The sequence below is a fragment of the Peromyscus eremicus genome, chromosome 4, assembly GCF_949786415.1.
Source record: "Peromyscus eremicus chromosome 4, PerEre_H2_v1, whole genome shotgun sequence".
NCBI classification, from domain to species: domain Eukaryota; kingdom Metazoa; phylum Chordata; class Mammalia; order Rodentia; family Cricetidae; genus Peromyscus; species Peromyscus eremicus.
In genome coordinates, this window is record NC_081419.1 from 3,655,485 (window position 1) to 3,680,188 (window position 24,704).

General features: G+C 52.5%; 1 protein-coding gene across 3 annotated transcripts in view; it reads left to right on the forward strand.

Annotated features, from left to right (window-relative positions):
* Positions 1–24,704, forward strand: part of Rapgef1 (Rap guanine nucleotide exchange factor 1) — a 123,333-nt gene that overhangs the window by 95,246 nt on the left and 3,383 nt on the right. Inside the window, exons 12-24 of one of the 3 annotated variants that reach the window (XM_059259932.1) lie at positions 6,384–6,641; positions 7,513–7,608; positions 9,166–9,251; positions 12,509–12,620; positions 13,959–14,034; positions 17,533–17,617; positions 19,665–19,757; positions 20,666–20,851; positions 21,681–21,765; positions 21,879–21,973; positions 23,244–23,322; positions 23,522–23,623; positions 24,146–24,243. In XM_059259932.1, the coding sequence (XP_059115915.1) occupies positions 6,384–6,641; positions 7,513–7,608; positions 9,166–9,251; positions 12,509–12,620; positions 13,959–14,034; positions 17,533–17,617; positions 19,665–19,757; positions 20,666–20,851; positions 21,681–21,765; positions 21,879–21,973; positions 23,244–23,322; positions 23,522–23,623; positions 24,146–24,243 (1,451 nt within the window). The remainder of the gene's footprint in view (positions 1–6,383; positions 6,642–7,512; positions 7,609–9,165; positions 9,252–12,508; positions 12,621–13,958; positions 14,035–17,532; positions 17,618–19,664; positions 19,758–20,665; positions 20,852–21,680; positions 21,766–21,878; positions 21,974–23,243; positions 23,323–23,521; positions 23,624–24,145; positions 24,244–24,704) is intronic. The other 2 variants (XM_059259931.1, XM_059259933.1) reach the window with 2 other exon arrangements.

Below are 24,704 nucleotides of genomic sequence, written 5' to 3' on the forward strand. Positions count from 1 at the left end.
CCTGGCCCTCCTCACCGTGGCCTCATCTCACCATGGGCCTGCTGTGTACATGTGTTTGAGAGGTGGCCGCTCTGCCTTCCCTAAGCTGCCAAGCTACCTGAGCCTTCAGATATGGTACCAGGCCCTTCTTCCTGTCCTAGACTCTCCCTCCAAGGTTCTCTTCCCAGGTTCTGCCTCTCTGAGCTACTTGGAGTGTCCTCATTGTAGCCCAGCTATGGGGCTGCCCACCTTCCTCCCAGCTCTCCACACCTGTGTCCGAGCTGTCCCCTTCGAGTGTCTCTTCTCTGTCCTGAACAGTATGAATTTTGTTCGTATTCACATGGCCCTTGATCAATAGTGACAGCATTGAGACTCTTGTTGACCACAAAGGTGGCTAGTCGCTCTGAATACTGTGGAGCAGGTAGTAGAGAATCAGTCATTCTCCCCGCCCCCCCCCCCCCCCCCCCCGTTTCTTTCCTAGCATCTATTCTAGATGTTACCACCACCAAGACACCTGTTGGGGCGCTAGACTCTGTTAACAGATTTCTTTCCCATCCGATTCTGGATAAGTAAAAGAGCTAGCTGGTTCCATTTTGAGAAGTTATGTTTAAATGCCCATAATGATGCTTATGATTTAAAACAAAAATCTTTGGGATAAGAAAGTAAGTGTAGCCAGGCAGTGGTGGCTCACACCTTTAATCCCAGCACTCAGGAGGCAGAGGCAGGCAGATCTCTGAGTTTGAGGCCAGCCTGTTCTACAGAGCAAGTTCCAGGACAGCCAGGACTACACAGAGAAACCCTGTCTTGACACCCCTAAAACCACCCCACCCCAAAAAGGCTAAATGTATGTCATCATGGACCCAAGTGTTTTGAAAAGGGCTGTAAAGCAGCTGGTATTCCATTCTGGACTTAAGACAGTCCTTCTCTGAGCATTGGATCCAGGTTTTGGGACTTCACACATGTCCTTCACAGAAGATGCAGGCCTCATGTAAACACTTGGCTTTTGTATTGTAGCCATAGATAAAGCCAGGCTACCTCCTGAGATGTAGGACTGGCTCCTTTGTTACACTCCACCAGTGCTCCTGGGTCTCTCCTGGCTGTGAACTATCCTTGAGAATTCACCCAAAAGCCTTCACAGACACCATGGGCACACCACCTGATCTAAAAACCAAACAGGAAGTGGGGAGATGAAAGAGAGAGACTAGGAGAATAAGGGTGGGCAGAAAGGGTACTGCCCATGATGGGGCGTGAAGACAGGTTCAGGCTGCTTTGCATAGCGCAAGCCACCCTTGCTTGTGCTATCTCATCTTGTCTTTACTGACTTCCTGCCCTAAGCAAAGCTAAATCACACTGACACGTGAGAGGAAGGGATGTGGGGGGGTGGAACCCAGTGGCCCAGGGGCAGAGAGATGTTGTGCAGAGCCACTTCCCTACTGGGTTGTTTCCATGAAAGATTCCTGGTACTATTAACAGCAGGGGGTTTCCCCTTATGGGAGAGGAAGTGCCTGCTCTGTGGAAAGCCACTTCATAGACCCTGCTGGGGGCTGGAGTTTGGCAGCGCAGCTCAGTTTACAGGCCCAGATCTGATGCCCCAGGGTCTCTAGCTATTGGTATAGACCTCCGTCTACACTTGACTCTGAGTTTCCTGAGGCCAGTGTGTAGCAGGGGATCAGTGAGTGTTCACTCCTGCCTCACCTGACCCTTTCTCCTCTTCTATTCTGTGAATGGCTCCACAAACCCATGCAGAGCCCAGCACCCAGGGAGAGTCCCAAATCATGAAAACAACTTCCTAGGACTGTGTTTAGTGGCCTTTTTAAAAAAAAAATAATTCATTTGATTTTATTTTATTTGCATTGGTGCTTTCCCTTCATGTATGTGTATGTGAAGTTGTCAGATCTTGGAGTTACAGACAGTTGTTAGCTGCCATGTGAGTGTTGGGAATTGAACCTGGGTCCTCTGGAAGAACAGTCAGTGCTCTTAACTGCTGAGCCATCTCTCCAGCCCTAGTGGCCTTTTAAAAAGCAGCTGTATGGTGGTTTATCCATATTCCTTTTCTTCCTTTTTATTTATTTGTTTGTTTATTTATTTTGGTTTTTCAGGATAGGGTTTCTTTGTGTAGTGCTGGCTGTCCTGAAACTCACTCTGTAGACCAGGCTGGCCTTAAACTCAGAGATCCACCTGCCTCTGCTTCCTGAGTGCTGGGACTAAAGCGTGTGCCACCGCCTCCCAGCTCATATCTATATTTCTAAGAGCAGCTAAAACCTAGCCATCCTGAGCATCTTTGGTGAGGGGATGACCTGTCTCTGGAGGTTTCCCTGACCTCCATTAGTTATCATTGCAGCTGTCTTGCTGTCGTACAAGCTGGGGGCTTTACAGGGCTGCATCAGATCCCTGGCCTGTGCTCCAGCTCTCACTACTGACTACTGATGTGCAGGCTGCCCCCTCGTACCCTAGCTGCCTGGCCACCAGAGGGTTAAGCAGAGTAGCTGGGAAATATGCTGTCCTGCTTTCCTGCCATGGCGGCACAGACCCCATTCCCTGATATTTTTTATGTCAGGACTAACATGGAGAGAAAATGTCACTGGAGCTTGACCAGCATAGAGTGGCTCTGCCTTTAATGAATTGGCTACAAGCAAACGTAGCAGGTTGCCCATCTTTTTTACTACAAAAATCAGTAGCTCTTCCAAGCGTATCTTTTCAGAAGAGCCGGCTGCTGCTTCTTCCATCTTTTCTACCTGACAGTCAGGGCTTTGCTCTCTGCACCCATCCCTGGCTTATGTGACCTGCCCAGCACCATACAGTGCTTGCTGGAGGAACCCCATGAGCAGGTCAGATAGGTGAGGGCCAGTGTCTCCGAACTCAGTGTGACACAAGCCACCCCGTGCCACCTCCCACCAGCACAGGATGTTAGGGAGGTGCTCTCTGTTCCTCCAGCCTCAGAAAGATTGCAGCAGCACTTCCTGTCAGCTTAATGAGATGATGGACACAGGCACTCTGAGCATCACTGCCCAGGTCCTCGAGTGTTCCTTGCTGACACTGGGACCAGCACCTCTCTCCTGGTGCTCATTTTCTCTGGCACCACTCTGTCCCCCAAGAAGTGTGCAGGTCTCAGACAGGAGCCTTGAGTGTTCTAGAATTCTCAACCCAAACAGTCTTTCTCAGGCTATAAATACAAATTCCTGCTGCACAGGGATCTCAGAAGCAAAACCGAGCACTCCCCAAATCCAAAAATAGACGTCAGGCTGCCGTGGGGCGGGTGGCTGTGAGATGGCCATCTGTGCCCTTCTCCAGCTCTGGGGATGAACATGATCCTGAAGGGCCTGACAGAACCAGGGCTTGTGGAAACAGTGTGATGCTGAGCCCACGCCCCACCCCCCACCCCCAGCACAGTTTCTGGAATCCAGAGAGCCACCCAGAGCAGCCCAGGGCCAGCGGTGCTTTATGGTTATTGGAGAGCCTCCCTGGCACCTCCTACCCTTGGAAAGGTACTTCTCAAGCTTGGCTCTTGTCCCAGCATGACTGCATAACTGGAATGCCTAAGCAGGCTAGGAGCAGGGGCTGAAAGGGAGGGAGATACTCAGGCCCCTTTGTCCCAGAGATACAGACTGCTCTTGCCTCTTCCTTTCCATTGGCTCGTCCCCACTCACTGCTGGGCTGCTGCTGTGGGCCTGGCATTGTTCTAGATACCTTAATTAATAATAAAAGCAATCAGTGTGTGACATACCTATCACCCCAGCTAATTGGGAGGTTGAGGCTGGAGGATTCTAAGTTCCAGCCCGGCCTAAGGATCATATTGATTGATCCTTTCTCAAAAAATAAAAAACGGGCTGGAGAGACGGCTCAGCAGTTAAGAACACTTGTTGCTCTTGCAGAGGACTGGGGATTCCTAATACCCACTTGGCAGTTCACAACTGTCATAACTCCAGTCATAGGGGATCCAATGCCCTCTTCTGGCCTCTACAGCAAACACTCATACACATAAAATAAATAAAATCTAAATAAATAAATGAAATGAAAAGCATGCAACTATTTAAAATAAACAAAAACAATATCTGGGTGTAGTGGTTACACAGCAGTAGTCCCAGCACTCTGGAGACTGAGACCAACCTGAGCTATATAGCCTGACCCTATCTCCAAAAGAAAATTACACTAAGGGCTGACAAGATGGCTCAGTAGTAGCCAGGCATGGTGGCTCACACTTTTAATCCCAGCACTTGGGAGTCAGAGGCAGACAGATCTCTGAGAGTTCAAGACAAGCCTGGTCTACATAATGAGTTCCAGGCCATTGAAGACTACATAGTGAGATTCTGTATACACACACACACACACACACACACACACACACACAAACACACACCTCAAAAAAAAAAAAAAAAAAAAGATGGCTCAGCAGGTAAAGGTGCATGTCACCAAGCCTGATAACCTGAGGTGCATCCCTCGGCCCCATGTGGTGGAAGGAAGGAACCAGTTCTGACCTCCACACATGCACAGTGGCATACTCATACTTATATACACATGAATAAGCAAATTAAATGTAATTTTATGTTTTGTTTAATTATATCTATTCCTGAGCATCTGTTGGTCCAGCAAATACGTGTTGCCTCCTGTGAGGACTTCACCCCTAGTATTTGAATGACTCCTCTGCTCTTGGGGGCAGAAAAAGACAGCTGGTGTGGAATATGGGCCATACTGAGAACTGGCAGGACACTGTCTCACTGGTGGCTACAACTGTCCTCTGAGAGAAGGGCTGTCCTTTCCACCCCATTGAGACAGGGTATCTCTCCACAGTCCTGGCTGTCTTAGAACTCCCTCTGGAGACCAGGCTGACCTGAAACTCACAGAAATCCACCTGCCTCTGCCTCCTGAGTGCTGGGATTAAAGGCATGTGCCGCCATGCCCGGCCCAATGAATGTGCAGCCCAGGCTGGCCTCAAACTTGTGATCCTCCTGCCTCCACCTCCTTTAGTAAATTACTGATGTGTGCTACCACAAGCAGCTCACCCCATTGTAAAGATGGAGAGACTGATACAGAAGAATGTATTTGTCCGAAGTCACACAGATGGAGAAGTAACAAGGTGTGTGTGTTGGGGAATGGGGTGTCAGAGCATCTGCAGCCTGAGAGTCACAGCTGACCCCGAATCAAAGAGTCTGGCCGTCAACGGCTGCCTCAGTGACAAAGCTACTGGCTAGATCCCACGCATCTAGAACAGCGCCGCCAACTGGAGACCATGTGCAGCACAAGAGCCTGACCTGGGCATTTCAGACTCAAACCTACCATCTCCTTCAATCTAAAACTTGTTTCTTCTCCCTTTCTCTTATTTCCCCCGGTGGGTTCTGAGAATCCTGCACCACAGCAGATGCACAGAGCACACAGTGAGCTGTGTACATGTTTCAGTTGGCACCTGTGCTGGGCACATGAGGCTGGCAAGAATACCAAGCGTCCCCTCCTCACACTGTTCTCCCAGGCCCTGTGGTGGTTAGCAGTGTGGCTACCAGGCATTACACACTCCTCAACTGGGTGATCAGGACCCCAGCTTGGGGACTTGGAGCTTGCTCCTTGGGCCTCAGAAGCTGTGAGGACTTGCAGACACTTCTCAGTCTGGCATCTGACTTTCTGTCAGATGAGAAGTTGGAGGGGTCATGCCAGTGGCTCTGGGGTGACATCAGAGGGGTGATAGCATCGCTGCATTTGTTAAAAATACCAAGAGCAGAGTGAGGAGGAAAGCCAGCTCAGAGGAGCCGTGTTGTGTAGTGCGCCTCCCCAGGTCATTTTTGAGGCTCGTGCCCTTTTCTAAAAGGGCCTGAGATACCTGGAGGCGCACGCCTTTAATCCCAGCACTTGGGAGGCAGAGGCAGGCGGGTCTCTGAGTTTGAGGCCAGCCTGGGCTACACAGAGAAGCCCTGTGTGGAAAGAATAAAAAAAGGGGTGAGGGGAGGGAGGAGTAGGGGCCGAGGCACATTACAGTATTTAAAAGATGGTATGTTTGCCTTTTAAGGGATAAGCTGGATAGTCGTCCAAAAGATCCCAAATGTGACTTAGGATTTAGCCCTGGGGTCCCTGAGGTGGAGGGGGGGTGCGGGGGTATAGGTTCCGTTTCCGTCTCAAAGGCACATGTGGTCATCAGCATGGTGAGTGGGATGTCCTGTCCTTGGACACCAGGGATCCACTGTCCACGTCTTGCTGTTCAGATAGTGCTAGTCAGTGTCCAGCCTAGAGGCCCCTTTCTGAAAACAGTTAGGCATGCGAGTCTGTAAGGGGGTTGTCTGGCATGGCCAACTGCTCCTGATTAGGAAAGAGGACAGATGATTAGTGCTGAACCACAGTTAACCTAACCGGCTTTTCTCTTGTCTGTTTTCTCTTCCCACGTTCTCGTTGTGTGTGTTTTCTGCCGGGTTGTTCTGTAGTACAAGTCTGTGTTTAGGTCTTACTCCCAGGACTTCATGCCCCACCACCAAGCCTCCGTCCAACCTTTCCTTCCGCCTACCTCCTCTTCCTCTCCACATTTCCCACCTGTCCACGCGTCCCAGAGCTCGGACTTAGCGGTGCCCACCGTGAGCAGTCCGCCTCCCAGCACCGTGGACGGGCCTCTCTCGTCTTCTCAGAACAGCAGCTTTCATGGGAACCCTGTCCGCCTTCCTTCCGAAACCTCTTTCACTGACTCGGTGAGAACTCAGTACACACATCTGTGCACATCTGCACTTAGGCCTGCAGGGTTTTAGAAAAACGATGATGCTCACAGAGGGCCTTGTCCTCGCTCCTCCAGCCAGTCTGCTGCTCGTGTGAACCCACTTGAAGCGTGACTGGATAGCAGCTATTGGGCCTCGAAGGGTAGCAGTGATGCTCCTGCTTCCAGAGTCGGGACCAAACCTTTATATAGAATTCCCATCACACTGGGAAGTGAGCAGGGGATCACTTAGAGCAGTAAGTTGTCACAAGGATAAGATAGAAAAAACTATGAGCTTTCTGGTGTATGTCTGTAGAGAGGTCCAGACTCTTGTGAAGTAGAAGAGACAGAGGTAAGGTTGCCTGTGGGGCCCATGCAAGGGCTCCTGTGCTTCACCAGAACACAGGGAGGAACTGCATTATAGAGCGGAGGGGACGGATAGAGGGACAAAGAGGGTCTGACAGATGGGGACAGTTCCAGCATCTTGAGTTATCAAGTATGTTGCTTCTTGCCCACTGTACTGAGAACCCCTACAGGCCCTGCTACAGACTGAGGACCCCCGCAGGCCCTGCTACAAGTGGAGCAGCTTTCTGGGAGTTTCCAGAATGGCTCTGAACACTTTGGAGAAGGTCCCGTAGGACACTGGGGCCTGGCTAGCACAGGGGCAAGAGGCAGTAAGAGCAGCTCTGTCCTCTGCACTGTGGAAACACTTTCCAGGGATAACTGAGGTAGCTCTCGGGCACTTTTCTTTCTTGTGAAAGGAACATTCTTCCTAATTCAGGCCTGCCCTGCAGCTGCCCTCTCGCAGCTGTGGAGGCTGACCAGAGGGCCTGGCCCATTGTCTTTCCTCTTACCCTGTCTTCCCCTAGAGTGAAAATGCCACCAGCGAGGAAGTTGGTGGGGGTGAATATGTCAATCTGTACTCCTCTGGCCAGACCAGCGGGGAGCTGGCTCCCTCTGGAGGAGTAAGTAACCTCGGGTGGGTGGCCTCTTGTGCATGGGCCAGCAACTGCCCCCTCAAGGTGGCTTTCCTTACAGCTGCTTCTGTTGGCTGAGCTTCCGTAAGCCTGCTAGAAGCCGGCCCATCCTATGGAAGAGGATATGGCTTCCAGGTAGAGGACTGCCCTGCTTCTGCTTCAGAGCCTGGCTGGATGAGTCTTCTAGAAATCTCCAGAAGCCTCTGGTGTGGACTCTGGCCACAGTCCCAGCTTCTCCCTGGAATTTCTTCCCATCCTCCCTCTAGTGCTGATCTCCCTCTTTCAAGAGCTACTTTTACTCCTGCCCTTCAGTTCCTCCCAGCATGCCCACTGCCCTCGGCTACTCCCAAAGAAGCAGGGCAAGTGATGGATATCCATGCTTGTCCTTCCTGAGAGCAGAACCCCTGAGGTCCATGCCTGCATTATGCTGCTGACCAGCTTGTGGCTTCAAGGGGCAAGGCCTCTGTGAAGCAAGAGGCTTCCCGAGTTTGGCTTCAGCAAAACGGGCAAATTGAGATGCAAATTGAGACTAAATGAGAAGTGCCTCTAGAGGATAAGGTCAGGTCTTCAAGGACCGGAACCTCCACCAGGGATCACTGCACTGGCCAGCCCAGCCTGGATATCATGGCCATCTACTAGGAGTGCTCATGCCATGATTCCTGGGCTTTCAGATGTCTCTCCGCCAAGGCAGCCCCCCCCCCCCCTTAGACAGCAGCACAGCATCAGGAGCTGCTTCGCCTGCTGTGGGATTTGGCCCTGTGAGAGCTGAACCAGTATCCCACCCACTGGGGACCTGTGTCACTAGCATCATCCACCTCAGAATTTACTTGAGGGAGTCTGCGCCTAGCCTCCATGGCCCTCCTCTGCCAGTGGGCACCCTGCAGTGCCAGCCCCACTGTGGTGTGTTCTCCCTGGTGATGGTCCCTGTATTCACAAGGCCTCTCTTCACCACCACTCCATGCCAGCTCAGGGACATTGTGGACTTGTATTGTCATTGGGTATGGAGGCAGTTTGTCTGCTCAAGGCAGTTCACATTTGTGGGTTTGAGCAGCTAGACTCTGAAACTGTCACTGGTTAAGGGTCATCATGACCCTAAGATTCTGTAGGGAGTCAGTGGTGAAGGATACAAGCTCTGGAGGCAGACAGCCCCAAAGGGTTCAAGTCTACTGTCTGCCATTTGCCAGCTGTGTGGGGTCCCTCAGCAGGCCCTTGACTTCCTTGTGGTCAGTTTCTGTAGGGGAGAGAGGGAGGAGGGGTGCTCAGAGAGGACTTCCTGGGACTTCCTTCAGGAAGTGGGTCAGGTGTCTGTATCAGGTGATAGATGTTAGAAGGAGTGGCACCTCCTCTCTCTCCAAAGGCAGGTGCTGGTCTGTCTCCAGAGGGCTTGTGTTTCTGGTAATTAACCCCATTCATCATTAACTGTTCCCACCTCCAGCTGCTCCATAGGCGCTTGCTCTCGGCCACTCTTGCAGACAGGAGTGCCGAGAAGACAGACCACCCCAGATGGGGTGTCTGTCCAAACCCCACCATTCCTTCCCTTTGCAGGAACCACCATTGGGAAAGGACGGTCATCCCAGAGATCCCTCGGTCAATAGTGCATCTGGGAAGGACAGCAGAGAAAATGGGGAGAGGTAAGAAGTGAGCGGGGAGTATCCAGGCCCCAAGAGCGGTGTCCGCTCAGTGAGGGCACCTGTGTTTTGTGTGGAAGCTCTGTATTTTTCTGATTCTCAAAAGTGTCTGTATTCAAGGGGGAAACCACAAGGAAACAGAAAGATCACTAATAACCCACCCTTTAAAGGCCTCTGCAGCGGCCAGCATGCCTTCATGATTACCTGTGCTACTGTCCCACACCCTCTGGGCCCCTTTTCTGTCCCAAACCCCAGCCCCACCTTCCTTGATTTTGGTTTCTTCCAACTCAAGGTCACATAGGAAATGTAAAAGACCTGGCCATCCACAAACTTGTGATTGTGGGCATTTCTAATCATAAACATGTATATTGTGTTACTAAGCCATTTTGAAAGTAGGTTACAGGGGTTATGACCCTTGGCCCCTCTCCTGACAAGTGGAAATAGTGATCACAATATCATTGTTGCACCTGAGACAGAAAAGGTTCCCTCATGTCACCTGGAAAGCAAACCCAGAAATCTATCAGTCTCTCCCTCCCCTCCCACCACCTCCACCCCAGGATGAACCTAAGGCCTGCTACATGCCAGACAAGTGCTGTAACTGAGCCACATCCCCAGCCCTCCTCCTAGGAGTATCTGATATAATTTTGGGGTTCATGACCCAACCCTTGCAGTGCCTTTAGAGACCTTGTCGCTGAGGCTTGCAGCAGGGTAGCTAGTTCCCTGGAACTCTTCAGTGCAGTCTGAAAGAGCTGCCAGTGAACATCCCCTGCTGCTTAATGGTGACATCACCTTCCTTAGGAGATGCTCCAGCTAGTCAGGCTTTCCGTCTCTTAAGGTGAGGACTGGTCACCTGAGGTCTCATGGATTTATCATGGCAAAACACTGCCCACTTGGCAGTAGCAGGCCTCAGCGCAGGTGTGGCACTAAGAGGGTTTGGTTGTTTTGTTTTTTTGTTTGTTTTTTTTTTAAGGGAAGACCTTTTTTTTTTTAAAAAAAAAAAAAAAAAAAAAAAAAGCAAAGACCTGCAAGCAGTTTGGACAAGTTTGTGGGTGGAGCCACCTGCATCCTGGCCACTCTTGGGTTCTCACTGCCATAAGTCTGTCTGGTGACTCCCCCAGGTGTTAGAAGCAGTGGTGGATTTTTCTAGTATGACACGTGGCCAGAAAGGCTTGTGTGTGCCGAGCAAAAGCAGCCTGGGAATCCCATCACTTGCTTCACCGGAATCAGGTGTCATGTTCCGAGTTCAGGTGTTCAGGTTACCCACCTCCTGAGGGAGGGTTCTCCCAAGAGCTCCTTCTGTAGCTCCGCAGACTTCTGATGGCGGAATGGGCAGAAAGATAAGCACACTGGTGGTCAGAAGAGCCCCTGAGACATTGTCTGCCTTGCATAAAGGCCACACCACTGGCTGGCCTTCTAAGGCAGCAGCAAGTGTGGCTCTCCCCAAGCCCGAGCTATTCACGTTCTTACTGAGACACAGGTTATTGCAGCTCAGCTGCTGAGAAAATGTGCCCTAAGGCCTGAGCAAGGGACTCAGTGGGTAAGGGCACTGCTGCCATGGTGGGTCCCTGAGACCCATTGCTGGCAGGAGAAAATTGATTGTCACACATGTCCTTTGACCGTCACTGTGGCGTGTGTGCATAAGCACCCACACAAGGTAAATTAAGATGTAATTAGTGTTGTTAGGGTGCGGTGGTGTCCTGTGACAACCCCAGACCTGGCCGGTGTCTCTCTGGATCTGGCCTAAGAATCATCCTCAGATGCCTTTAGCTGCCCACACTGGAGAAATCTCATCTCCTCTTCCTTGGACCAGATGCTTTTCAGTGTTTTAAATCTGTCTGTCCAGGACGAGGGCCTTTCCCCCTGCTCCAGTGCCATGGCTGCCTCTTTCAAAGGCAGTCTCTTAGGACGGTACGGGGCTGTACCTGCTGGGTCACAGCATCTTCTTACTGTTAAACAAAAGGTCTGCAGAGTTAGGACCCTGGGAAAGGGCTTGGGGATGGCATGGAGGAACATGTCTTCCCTTTCTTTTTTTCTTTTCTTTTTTTTTTTTTTTTGGTTTTTCGAGACAGGGTTTCTTTGTGTAGTTTTGGTGCCTGTCCTGGATCTCGCTCCGTAGAGCAGGCTGGCCTCGAACTCACAGAAACCCGCCTGCCTCTGTCTCTTAAGTGCTGGGATTAAAAGTGTGCGTCACCACCGCCCAGCTTAGCTTCCCTTCTTATAGCCCTCTTACTGCACTTCCCTTCAAGTACTGCTCTTGTGTGTATGTGATGAAGCTGGACAAGCTAAAACCATTACAGGAGAGCTCAGGACCGTTTTCACCCGACAGCCTAGTTCTTTCCATTTGCAGAAGAGACTTCCAGAGAGCAGACGTGTCCCCAGACAGAACCAGGAGCCAGGTTGTTACCCTGGCTCTACCCACACTCCAATTTCACAGTATAGTTGCCATTTAGGGCTTGTCCATGAGCAGCTCTTACACCCTGGTCTATGCATAAGCAGGTGTCTTAGTTACTTTTTCTGTTACCATGATAACAGTAACCTAGGGGAGAAGGGGTTTATTTTGGCTCAGAGTTTGGCGTTGGAGTCTGTAGTGATGGGAAAGTCCCAGCAGCAGGAGCTTGAGGCAGCTGGTCTACTGCATCCACCGTCAAGAGGCAGAGCAGTAAATGCTGTGCTCAGCTCCTTTTCAGACCATCCAGAACCCCAGCTGAGGGAATGGTGCCACCCACAGTGAGTGGGTCTTCCCACCCTACCTGATCTGTTCGGGCGTGCACAGAGACCTGACTTCTGTAGGGCTCGTTAAGTTGACAATTAAGATTAACCATCATGGGGCAGGGGAAAATAAATAAATAAACAAATAAATAAATAGGGAGGGAGGGAGGGAAAGAAAAAGAAAGAAAGAAAGAAAGAAAGAAAGAAAGAAAGAAAGAAAGAAAGAAAGGTAAACAGTGAATGTTGTCCCCCTGTGTATACTGGCTTTACTATTGCCCTTGTACCTTCTCTCTAAACCAATATATTCTTAATTTCTATAGAACATTTATGACATTTCTATAGAACATTATAGCTCAGAACAAGAGTGTGGGTATTAGTCATTCTAACCTTGGTTTAGACTCTATTAAACAAGTCTGTGAGGACAAGGATCAGTTCAACAATTACCTATCAGAGCTATCCATCACCTCGCTTGCCTCAATCTACAGGTGTCCAGGGACTGGGGAAACCGGGCCATGTCTGACAGTTTCAGCACCAACCAGTTCTCCTCCTAGGTCCCCAAAGTCACTGGATGCTTTGGAGCCAGCCCAGTCAGAAGAGGAAGTAGATGAACTGTCCCTCATTGACCATAATGAAATTATGGCCAGGCTGACACTCAAGCAAGAGGTAAGGATTCCCCAGGCCTGAATCTTAGCGCCACCAAGCAAGAGGGAAGGGAGGGGAGAGAAATGTGGCCTTGGGTGCTCCAGCAGGGAGACCTGAGTCAGCGTTCTGGGGGGAAGCTCACTGTCCCTTTCTTGCTATTTCCCAAGAGTGAACTTGGGCATTGCAAAGCCTCTGAGGGCAATGCAAAAGAAACAGCCATTGGTGCTCAGTGTAGCCTGCATGGGAAGCCCTCAGCAGTGTGAGGCCTGTGTATGCTGTGGATAACACGGCACCTCCCCCTCCTCTGCTCTCTGCCTGTGAAGAAAACTGGGCCTGGACTCTGAGCTGGGCCTTGTTTAAGGAGCCTTGTTGATAAGAACAACACCCAGTCATTTCATGAAAGAGGAAGAAGCTGGCCCAAGAGCCTTGTCTCTTCTCTGTACTATTCCAGAAACTTAGGGTTTCATGGGACATCTCAGCCCCTGAGTAGCTGTGCATCCACAGAACAGGTACTGCCCTGTGCATGTTCCTGGGCAAGCCTCGGTGACTTCCTAGCAACCCAGGAAGATGTCAGCACTCAGGCAGTCAGGGTGCTGGTAGAGTTAGCAGGGTCCATGCAGGGCCTATGCAGAAAGAAGAGCTAAATTTCTTCTGGAAAATCAGGTCATCAACGTAGGCAGCCTTGTCCCAGGTAGGAAACCCAGAACACTCAGAACTCTGGAGTCTAGGTGGGAACAGCCAAGTTGAGCATCCATGGGACGTACAGATGGCATATTGGCTCTGTCTCCCTCGGAGTCAAACCTACCCACAGCTCTGTCCCTAGAGCAGATTCAAGCTTGTTTGCCTATGGAAATAGTCCCCCACTGGCAGGCTGGGTTTGGCGGCCATGAATGCATCCAGTGTCATGAGGAGTCTCATTATGTTTGTGTTCTTGTAGTGAAGTCCTTCCCAGAACAACCTGCGGGGCATGTCCCCACAGATGAACCCTGCTTCCACCTAGAAAAGGGCCTAAGCCCAAAGGTGGCTTCCTGTCTCCCAGGCTAAGGGGCTGTCTCTCTCCTCTGGAATCTCACCTTTCGGTATGAGCCAGGAGGTAGAGGTGGGGTTGAAACCATAGTGCCCTGACCCTACATGTCCTCTGGAAGGTGATATGCCCTGGTGCCCACAGCATCTGCACAGCTTCCTCGGTGCCGGTTTCCTACAAGAGTTCTGACCAGTGCCCATCTACTAGTCCATGGCAGCAGGGTGTACACAGTGTAGTGTTGCCTGCTGCTGCTGAGCTGAGGAGAAGAGAAAGAAGGGACTCAGGGTCCCAGAAGTTTGTCACCTCAGCCTTGCCTCGTGCTCTTTTTACTCCAGGGTGATGATGGGCCAGATGTTCGTGGAGGTTCAGGAGACATCTTACTGGTCCATGCTACTGAGACAGACAGAAAAGGTATGGCAGCTTCCACTACAGTGGCTTTGTGTCCCACTAAAGGCATCACATGACCCACTACACTGTCATCTCCTGGCAAACACTGACTGGGTTGAACTTTGGGCCTGATGGTACTAGGTCAGAGGTGGAAGAGGCCACCTCTGGAGACCCTGACCCTGTCAGACTGTGCCTGGGCATGTTCTCTCTTGGGTAAGGTGATGATGCCCTTGGCCCTATGCACACACTAAGGTGTACCAGTCGTTGGTACCTAGTATGTGCTCCAAGGGCAGCCCACTGGATAACAACATGTTCAACAGTGGTATTAAAGTTAAAGCAGCCACAGCGGCACACACGTGTAATCCTAGCACTCAGGAGGCTGGTGGAGGGGCTGTGCATTCAGAGTCAGCTGGGGCCACAGAGCAAGGACCTTTCTTTAAAAAAAAAAAAAAAAAATTATGATAGCACATGATTTTATTTAAGTCATTCTTTTCTTCCACATATTTAGTTCACGTATTCGACTAGCAAGTTCCTAGGAACAAAATTGGTTGTCCAGGAGCTGTTCCAACCTAGCCATCCCCTCTGCATCCTGATCATCTGAGAAGCAGGGCCATATACCTACATCTGGAAGTGTGTTGAGTAGGCTCTGCTAGCAAAGGAGCCATCCATCCCATAAGTTCTGTGGGAAGGAGACTGGGTCCTCCAGTGGCCTAGGAGGACGGTGCCAATGACCCAGGGCAGGCAGAGCCTACCCTGCCCAGCCTCAATGAGGCTGCTGCCCTGGCAGAGACTACTTCTTCCCAGTCACCTTCTTTCTCTTTCTTTCTTTTCTGAGACGGGTGTGTGTTCCAGAGGTCCTCTTCCTACAGTTTTTTTAAAGGATTTAAAAGGGAAGAGCATGCTGACACATGCCTTTAATCTCAGGATTTGGGAGGCAGGAGGAACGGTGAGGTTCCAGGGCTGTATGGGAAGACCACGTCGCAAAACAAACCAACGACAAAGGAGCTGGGGTTATGCGCAGTGATAGAAACTTGCCTAGCAGTGAATGAGGCCTAGGACTAATTCACAGCACTGGGAAGGGGAAAAAGGAAAAGAAAAAACGACTGAAAAGTTGATGTAACCAGATTAAACTTGAACCCAACCGGCGTGTTCTCTCTCTCTCTCTCTCTCTCTCTCTCTCTCTCTCTCTCTCTCTCACCCGGACCCAAAGTACATTAAACAGAGTGGTTCTGGAAATTTCTGAATTAAGAAAATAGCACGAAAACTTTGTCTGGAAGAAGCTGAAAAGGGAAACAGCTCATCCAAGCTCACCCCCCTTACAGCCGCTGTTGAGCCCTTCAGTGTTCCAGCATTTCTTCTAGTTTCTTCCAGCCAGAATAGGAGGGTGGTCCTAGAGACTCAGTCCAAAGCCCACCACAGCCTCACTACAGGATAGCCCTTTCCTCCAGGGCTGTGGTTCCCTGACCTGTTGGGGTTGGGGGTGCAGGCAGTACCCAGGGCCTGTTGAGTGGCACATCAGGACACCTTGGTAAAGCAGCTCTTTCCACCTCATTGTTATCCAGAAGTGAAGGCTGGGGTGTAAGCTGGCTTCTGGCCTGGCCTTATGAGGCAACTCTCCTGTCCTACTCACTGTAGCCAGGCCAAAGGGCACTCTGGACAGGGAGCCTGAAGGCCTTCTGGTCTACCCACTGGGTCTGTGCTAAGGAGACTTGTGAGCTGAAGTTTCAATAGGATTTGGGATCCCTGAAGAACCAGAATTGGTTTTCCCTGGGAGTCTTACCTGAGACAGAGGCCATGAGCCACACCAAAGTGGAGAGGGTGCCCATGACAGATGGCAAAGCTCTTCAGGCAGGTGGCTTCTTGCACCAATGATATATGACTCAAAGGCCCTGGGAGCCACATCTCATATGTCTGGGACTCAGCTGTGACAAGCAGGCCTGAGCCCGTTAGACAAGCATGCAGGAAGGAGGGCACACGTGTTATACAGCCTTGTTCTCAGGTGGCACAGTGAAAAGTGTGGGATAGAGCCGGGTTGAGTGTGATGTTGGACCCAAGCTCAGATCCTGTCCCTTCCTTAGGACCTGTGTGCCAGACCTGTTACTTGGCCCCCAAGCTTCCATTCCTCTGAAGGCCACTGGGGATCTTAACCAAAACAGCCTATGAGCACTGCAGAGTTTGGCTCAGGCTCCCACCAGAAGCCAGGTGATAGCATAGCCACCGCCAGCAGCCAGCTGATGCTGAGAGTGCTGGAGGCAGCAGACCTGGGCTGTGTCCAGCGTGCTACAGCACAGCCATCCTTGAGTCGGGTTTACTCATGGTCTCACACACGAGTTTCTTTAGCTTCCAGCCTGTGGAGTATGGCTCTGAGGCTCATCAGTACGCTAGGACACACCCGACAAGAGGCCACTGGCTCCTAGCAGTGGTCCTCTGCATTTGTACCCATTCTTCCAGAAACAGACATATGTATTGGCCCCATCTCTGCTTTCTTGCCTGAAACTCTTTCTAGAAAACTCCAGCTTAACAGTGAGCTGGTAGGTTAGAGTACAACTGTGAGGCTGAGCACAGCTCAGGGACCAGGCCCCATGTAGCCCAAATACAAGAGCAAGCAGATACTCCTGGCCACAGTGTCATGGCATGAGGTGCCACACATACCTTGTGACTCCTCCACCCCAGCAAATGGAGAAAGTATGGGAGAAGGTCAGGGAGGCTGGTCTGGACCCAGAAAGTAAAGCTCAGATAGTATTGGTATGCACCCAGCCACATGGTGAGCTTTCCCAGGTCCAGTGTGGTACAGCACAGCCAGCTGAGCTAGGCCACTGTGTCTCATATGACATCCTATGCTTAATATCTAAAGACATAGGGAAAACAAGCCACAGTAGTAAACAGGGAAGTAAAGGCAGGGGTCCTTGGCTGGCTATGCCCTTCCCCTTTGGAAGGGGTGGGTGCTACCAACCTGAGGTCTCCAGCTACGGGGGCTTTGGTCCTCACAGCTGCCCTTGCCCTGTGTGGGCAGTGAGCCTCCCGCTGAGCCTTCCAGCAAACAGACACTTCAGCCTCCCCTTAGGACTTAGAATGGGATTTCTCCCATGTTTGAATTGCTGTACCTGTCATCTGAAAGTATTACCTCTGGTGTGACTGCAAGAGCCTGCCGGCCAGTTTGGACTACTATCTCTGTCCAGAGCAGTGAAGAGCCACCGAACCACTGGGCGTTAGGGTAGCATCTGTGCTAATTTGGGGGTGGCACAGTCCAGAGCCAGTGTGCCCAAGTCTCTGCCCCTTACCAGCACAGGGTCACTGAGTAATTGAAGTTCGTTTCCTGCACTGGGCCTCAGACCCTCCCGCAACTTGGTTCCCCAGGGAGCCAGTGCCTGTGAGATGAAAGATGCAGGACACAGGCAGGGAAGAGGACCCTCCCGTACCCTCCCTGGCCTGGCTGTCAGAGAGAACTCAGCATGGTGCCCATGCTGCAGTCCACAGCCCACACCCTGGGTCCTACTAAATGCCTCCTTTGCGCTTCTGCAGACCTGGTGCTGTACTGTGAGGCCTTCCTGACCACCTACAGGACCTTCATCAGCCCAGAGGAGCTCATCAAGAAACTGCAATACCGATATCCTTCCCAGGCCTGCAGCCTTCAGCCCGTGAGACCGCTTTTACTGGTGTTATACCATTTCTGGTGGTGTCATTGAGGAAACTGAGGCTGGGCGTGTTGAACCTGGGCATACAGGTTAACTGTCCTGCAGAGTGTCACCAACCCTCAGGTTCTCAGCCCTTCCCAGGGTAGCACTTTCACCCCTGCAGTGGCCCCAGTTCCCATCCCAGCCAGCTGGGTCCTGGCCCTGACTCTCAAAACAGAGCAGAGGGAAACATGAGATGACGTGGAGGGCCTGGAACAGCTCTGCTGCACTGCTGGGGATGGGTGGGACCACTGGGTAGTTCTGGAAAAGACTGAGAAAGGTTGAGAGAGGAAGGAGGTCGGTGGCCCTGCCAGGGGGCTGCTGCAGGTTCTCCACACTGAGCCCTGGGTGTCCAGCTGGTGGACACCAGTGGGCAGGCTTAACGGAAGAAAACTCAGCCGGGCGGTGATGGCACACGCCTTTAATCCCAGCATTCAAGAGGCAGAGGCAGGCGGATCTCTGAGTTCAAGACCAGCCTGGGCTACAGAGTGAGTTCTCTGCAGTGTAGGTAGTGCTACACTGAGAAACCCTGTCTTGCAAAACCAAAAAAAAAAGGAAGAAAAAAGAAAGAGAAGACAGCGACGATGTCGACAATAATGGTGTCTCAGTGACTTCGAGGCAGACCTTGTCCGTTCTACCTGCCCTGGCCACACAAAGCTAGGCTTTGCCCCCTGCCCAGGCCTCAGCCTTGGGGATTGTCATTCCCTGTGTTAGTGGCCAAGACCCTGTGGTCTCGGAAGAACCCACTTTGGCTACCTGTTCCCCTTTCTCTGTCCTGGGCCTGCCTGGGAACAACAGTTACTGGCCACCTCCCAGCCACATAGCCTATGACTGCCATCTGCTGGGCAGCTGCTGTCACTGGGGCAGCTCTCTGCCTTCCTGTGTGCCCTGAACCCTCTCAGGGGCTCCTGCACACCTCCTGTTCTCAGTCTGACCCTGACTAACCGTCCTGGCCTGTCAGGACAGGACAGGTGTGGTCATTTCCCATTTGTGGGCTCTAAGCACCTGCTAGAGCCTGGCCTAGCAAAAGACTGTCAACTGCATCTGCCAGGAACATGTCACATCTGACATGCATTTGCATGTGTGGTCTCTTGGCTGTGAGACCATTTTTATTTCTGTTACACCATATTTCCCATGGTGCCAGTGAAATGGAGGATGGGTAACTGACCTGTGTATTCCCACCTCCAACCTCTACTGCCACCCTGAGTTTCTCAGCCCTTCCCTCATTTAACCTCAGCCAACCTGTTCATGGAGGTATTTCCTCCTCCAGACCTGGGGCAGCACTTTGCTGGGGGCCAGGTAGGCCATCCATGAGGTGTGGCCCCCCTTGAGTGCCAACACACAGGTCATGGGTCATTGGGGATTAAGGGAAAGTATGGAGAGTTAATGGGGACAGGACAGCAGCAGGAGACCACGGTCTCTAAAGTAGACCCCAGTGTCAGTGGTCATGAGTCAGCTGTGAGGGCTGTCCTGGGACAGGGGAACGAACACCTGTAGAGTCTGCTGCTCCCACAAGGAAGGACCAGCCTGGCTTTCTAAGGTGCAGACTGCCAGGAGCACCCACGCCATTGTGGCCACATGGCTGGGGAGATGATCTCTGGATGGAAGCCCGTAGAGTGGAGAGGGAGGCCTTTGGGGCCTGTTCACTCTCTGGGTCCTGGGTCTTTGAGGATGTCTAGCCAGGGACCTGCTCCCTCGACCTGAGGCCCAGCACCATGACCCTCAGCATGTCAGCACTCAGGTCCAACCTGCAGATGCCCTGGATGGTGCCAGAGTTGGTCCTGCAGCCTGTGGAACCATTGGCCTGGGCTGGATTTGCGCATTCCCGCTGCACACAAACCAGGCCTTTGCTTCCATTAGCTAAGCCTTCACTCACAGAGTTCCCAGCACTGGACATGGCTTACGGTGGGGGAGGGGGGCATGCCTCAACATTAGCATTCCATGCAGACTCTGCCTTGTGGACCTTAACCCACACTTTACTTACGAGAAGTTCTCTCCCTTCGCTGACACATTCAAGAAGCGAGTCAGCAAGAACACATTCTTTGTGCTGGTGCGAGTAGTGGATGAGCTCTGGTGAGTGCCTTGCCCCAGGGTCCCAGGAGTGGTTGGCAAATGTTCAGGACCTGTGCATCGCAGCAGACCGCTAGCAAGCCGTAGGGATGGTGCAGGCTTCCTCACCCGGAGCGTGCAGCCGCTACACTCTACCCACTGGGGGGGGGGAGGGGCTGCCTGCAGCCCAGAGTATTGCCCCCTGGTTCCATTGCCTCATCCCAGCTCTGAGGGACACTACACAAGGGTAGGATGGGTCCTAGACCCTCAAGAGAACCCCTATCCATCTGGACTGCCCCTTCCTGTGTAAGGACTAGTTCACAGTAAGACTCACAGCAGTGTGCTAGACCAGATGGAGACTGGGATGAGTGGAGAGGCTGCCTCGCCACAGGCTCTCCACAGCCACAGGGCCGTCTGTCTGAACCTTGGCCATGACTCTGCCATTTCCATGCTCAGTTAGCCCTGTTCTTGGTGTGCCACATCTGAATCCTTGCCCTTGCCTGGCATCTTGCTCTTGTGTGGTGGCTGTATGATGTCAGGAGGGGAGGGCCTCAGTGGAGACGAGGGTCTTCTTTCGTGTTGTTTTGTTTGGTTTTTCGAGACAGGGTTTCTCCGTGTAGTTTTGCTGCCTGTCCTGGATCTCGCTCTGTAGACCAGGCTGGCCTTGAACTCACAGAGATCCGCCTGGCTCTGCCTCCCAAGTGCTGGGATTAAAGGCGTGTGCCACCACCGCCCGGAGATGAGGGTCTTCTGCCCTGACATCTCATCACCGGGGTTAGACCAGGAGCTTCCCCAGGGCAGAAAGCAGCAAGTGTGTTGAGTGAGTTGATAGGGACCTATTCCAGAAAGGTCACTCCCAACACTGTGGAAGCTGAGTGGTGCCCTCCATTGGGGTCCCGGCCTATGTTTCACCAAGTGCCCTTGGCCCTTAGCCTGGTGGAGCTGACGGAGGAGATTCTGAAGCTGCTGATGGAACTAGTCTTCCGCCTAGTATGCAGCGGAGAGCTCAGCTTGGCCCGCGTACTCCGGAAGAACATTCTGGACAAGGTGGACCAGAAGAAGCTACTCAGGTGTGCCCATTCCGACCAGCCTCTGGCTGCCAGGGGTGTCGCAGCCAGGTGAGGAGCCAGTGTCCCAGCCCTGTGGTGGGTACCTCAGGGACAGCCCCTGGGCCCCCGTGGCTGGGCCTCTCCCTGTCAGTGACTTTATGGAGAGCCTGCTCCAAGGCCACCTCCAGGGTAATATAAGGAAACCCACGAATGGGCGAGAGCTTAGGAAAAGTTCTTATCTGTCTGAGGGCTAGACTTTCTCTGTCTGAGGGGGAAGTAATAAGGAAACACACGCTTTCTGATGATAACTTTCTCTTTTACTTCAACTTAAATTCTCTCTCTTAAAATCTCTCTGAAAATATGTCTCCACACAGTTACATCTCTTTACGTACAGCTACATTTTCCACACACACTTACACAGCCCCCTCTTCTCTCTGAAAATCTCTCTTGCTCTCTCTCCTGCCTAGGTATTCATATTCTCTCCTCAGCTCCTTCTGCACACACACTCCAACACACACACACTCACTCCCTGCTCAGCCCACAGCTCTCGACAGCCAGGGGTGTCACAGCCAGTGTCCCGGCCCTGTGATGAGGTGCCTCAGGGACAGCCCCTGGGCCCCGGTGGTGGCTCTCTGTCCATGCAAATGGAGCTGAATAGGCAGGAGATGGATGTGCTCTGGGCTGTGGTCAGCTCTGGACTTCCCCAGCACTGATGTTACCTCCTATGCCATCCTGACCCCCTAAAAGCCTGGGAAGTCTCTGCCCAGCTGGGGAGGGTGTGTCAGGCACGAGAGGAAGGAAGGCAGTAGTTACCTGAGAGCAGCCCTGTGCCCGAAGGCTCGTGGAGCTAACGCCTGCATCGCTGCCCTCCAACCATGCTTCTCATGCTGTGTTCCAGGCCGGGGACCTTGCATGATTTTCACAGCCATGAGATAGCAGAACAGCTGACGCTGTTGGACGCCGAGCTTTTCTATAAGATAGAGGTAGGTGCTGAGTGGCCCTGTGAAGGGGAGCAGCTCTCTGCCCGAAGGAGGGCCCCTGCCCCAGACCCAGGAACGTCACAGACTGTACTGCCATCTCTTCTGTTCCCACCCAGATTCCTGAGGTTTTGCTTTGGGCCAAAGAGCAGAATGAGGAGAAGAGCCCCAATCTGACCCAGTTCACGGAGCACTTCAACAACATGTCCTACTGGTGAGAAGGAGCCACAGCGCTTTCTCAAGTGGTCTGCGTGGGGGCAGCCCACGCTTCCTTAGCAGCGAGGTTGACTGGTCGGTCCTCAGCTCTGTCCAGAGCCTGTGGGCTCTGACCTTGAACTGTGGGCAGCCAAGAGAAGCAGGAATGGGTGGCCTGCAGAGCTGGTGGAGGAGGTACCACAGGCTCCGCAGTGCAGAGAAGAGTGTCAGGATTGATGGGTAACCTCCGCCATGAGTGACTGCAAGGCAGGAGGTGTCCTTTCCATCTGTGTTGCTCATTGATACTTTCTGCAGTACCAGTAAGCCATCGGGGCCACAGCTCACCTGACTGCCTGACAGAGATAACTGATAAGCATTCCTGAGTTCTCTCTACATAGCAGGGTCTCTCTACATAGCCCTGGCTGGCTGTCCTGGAACTTACTGTGTACCCCAGGCTGGCCTTGAACTCTCAGAGATCTGCTGCCTCTGCCTCCTAAGTGCTTGGATGAAAGTCGTGTGCCGCCGTACCCAGCTTGTCTCTGAATTCTTAAAGCAGAATGAAGGCCAAGATGCGACTAGGTGCCACTGCCTCCTACTGCATCAGCCATAGCCCACGTGCCTGCCATGGCCCCAGGGGAAGTTTTCATTGCTTCTCAGTGTTCTTAGCACTGCTTCCTGGAGGTCTTGCTTCTCGCCCTGCATGGGAAGCATCCTCCCCTCAGCAATAGGCACCATCCCAATCCAAGTGTGCTGGTTTCTAGGGCAGATAGGAGCAGCCTCCTTCCTGAGCCTTGCCTGATTCACAGTTGCTGACTGCAGGAAGCCCGGGCAGGCTGGAAGTACACGGTACCCTTTGGAGCCATGGCCTCTGACATGTCCCTGACACGGGTACCCTTTACAGGATAGGAGTGGTCCTTGTAAACCACAGGAGGTTGAGGCCACCATGAGGTCAACAGGGCACAGGTGAGGCGTTCCTTGGGTTTCAGCCTCAGTTATTGCTAAGGTTCTGAGTTTCCATCCCTGTGGCTGACCAAGTGCTTTCATACTCAACTGTTAGCTGAGCTCTGAGCATCAGCCCAGGAGGCCTTTCCCTGATGACAGGATGTTTCAGTCCCCAAGCCTCCCCTGCAGATGTACAGTGAACACTCTGAGATCAGGGACCAAGTCCATGCTTGTGCTTCCCTGGGCTCTAGGTGGGTAAGTAAGAACTTGTGACCGACTGGCACAGGGCCACCAAGCCTGTGGAGGATGGTCAGCTCAGCTGTCGCTTCCCTGGCCCTTTCCTGCAGGGTACGGTCCATTATCATGCTGCAGGAGAAGGCCCAGGACCGGGAGAGGCTGCTTCTGAAGTTCATCAAGATCATGAAGGTAACTGGCTCAGTGCCCTGAGCTCTCCCAGCTCTGCCTGGAAAGACTAGAGCCATCAGCCCTCCACCGCCCCTCCCCCTCCCCCTCCACCACCCCTCCCCCTCCCCTCACCACCGCCCCTCCCCCTCCCCCACCACCGCCCCTCCCCCTCCCCTCACCACCGCCCCTCCCCCTCCCCCACCACCGCCTCTCTTTGCAGCACCTGCGCAAGCTGAACAACTTCAACTCCTACCTGGCCATCCTCTCGGCTCTGGACTCAGCACCCATCCGCAGACTGGAGTGGCAGAGGCAGACCTCAGAGGTAGGTAGCGGGAAGTCCGGACAGGCTTGTGTGGACCTGAGCAAGACCGGGCGTGGGTCACCATCTGGCCACCCACCTCTGTGTAACCAAGACCGCTGCCTCTCCCGCCTCAGCTTCTGTCTCTGGTCCTCCCTCCGGTCAGCAGGTCCTGGGGCTTTCATGGCTGAGTGTGGGGTTGTCAACTCTCCCTGCACCCGGGTCCCAGCTTCACCTGCTGAATCCATTCTTCAGCCCATCTGTCCAAAGTGGCTGCTCTGGGCTCAGTACTGTGTATAGGGCCTATTGGGTGGGTTTCAGCAAGATGAGTGCCAGAGGAAAGGACAAGTCAGCCCACCAGCAGGGTCTTCTCTGAGGACGTAGACTCACATCACCCACAAGGGCATTTCACACAAACAGGCCTGAGACCCTCTGCCACAGAGGTTTAGCTGACACCATTAACAGGTGTTGACAGGGCCTGAGTCTGGCGTGATATGGGCACCTGGCATCATCACGTGTCACTAATCCACCTCCTCTATCCTGCAGGGCCTGGCCGAATACTGCACGTTGATTGACAGCTCATCCTCTTTCCGAGCCTACCGAGCGGCCCTCTCGGAGGTGGAGCCCCCGTGTATCCCGTACCTGTGAGTCGTCTCCCCTCCCACAGCTCCTCGGTCACCACACCTGATAGTTCAGACACCTCAGCTCCCTCTGCTCAGTCTTAGTGGGGTTTTTGTTGTTTTCGTCTTTTAATATGTATTTTAAGTGTGTGTATACACACATGTGCATGTGTGTCTGAGTGTATATGTGTGCACAGTGTATGTAACAGTAACTCCCAGGGATCAGAGGAGGGAATGGGATACTCTGGAACTGGAGTTACAAGTAGTTATGAGTGACCGTGTGGGTGCTGGGAACCAAACCCCGGTCTTCTACAATAGCAGTAAGCACTCTTAACCACTGAGTCCTCTCTCCAGTTTTAGTCTATTTGACTGGTTAGGTAAGTTTCATAGCAACCACAACCCTGCTGACCCTGCAGCCGGGTCAGCCCCACAGTCTCCATAGCCAGGACTTTCTTGTGCTCCAGGCTCTTCCAGGGCTGAGCTAG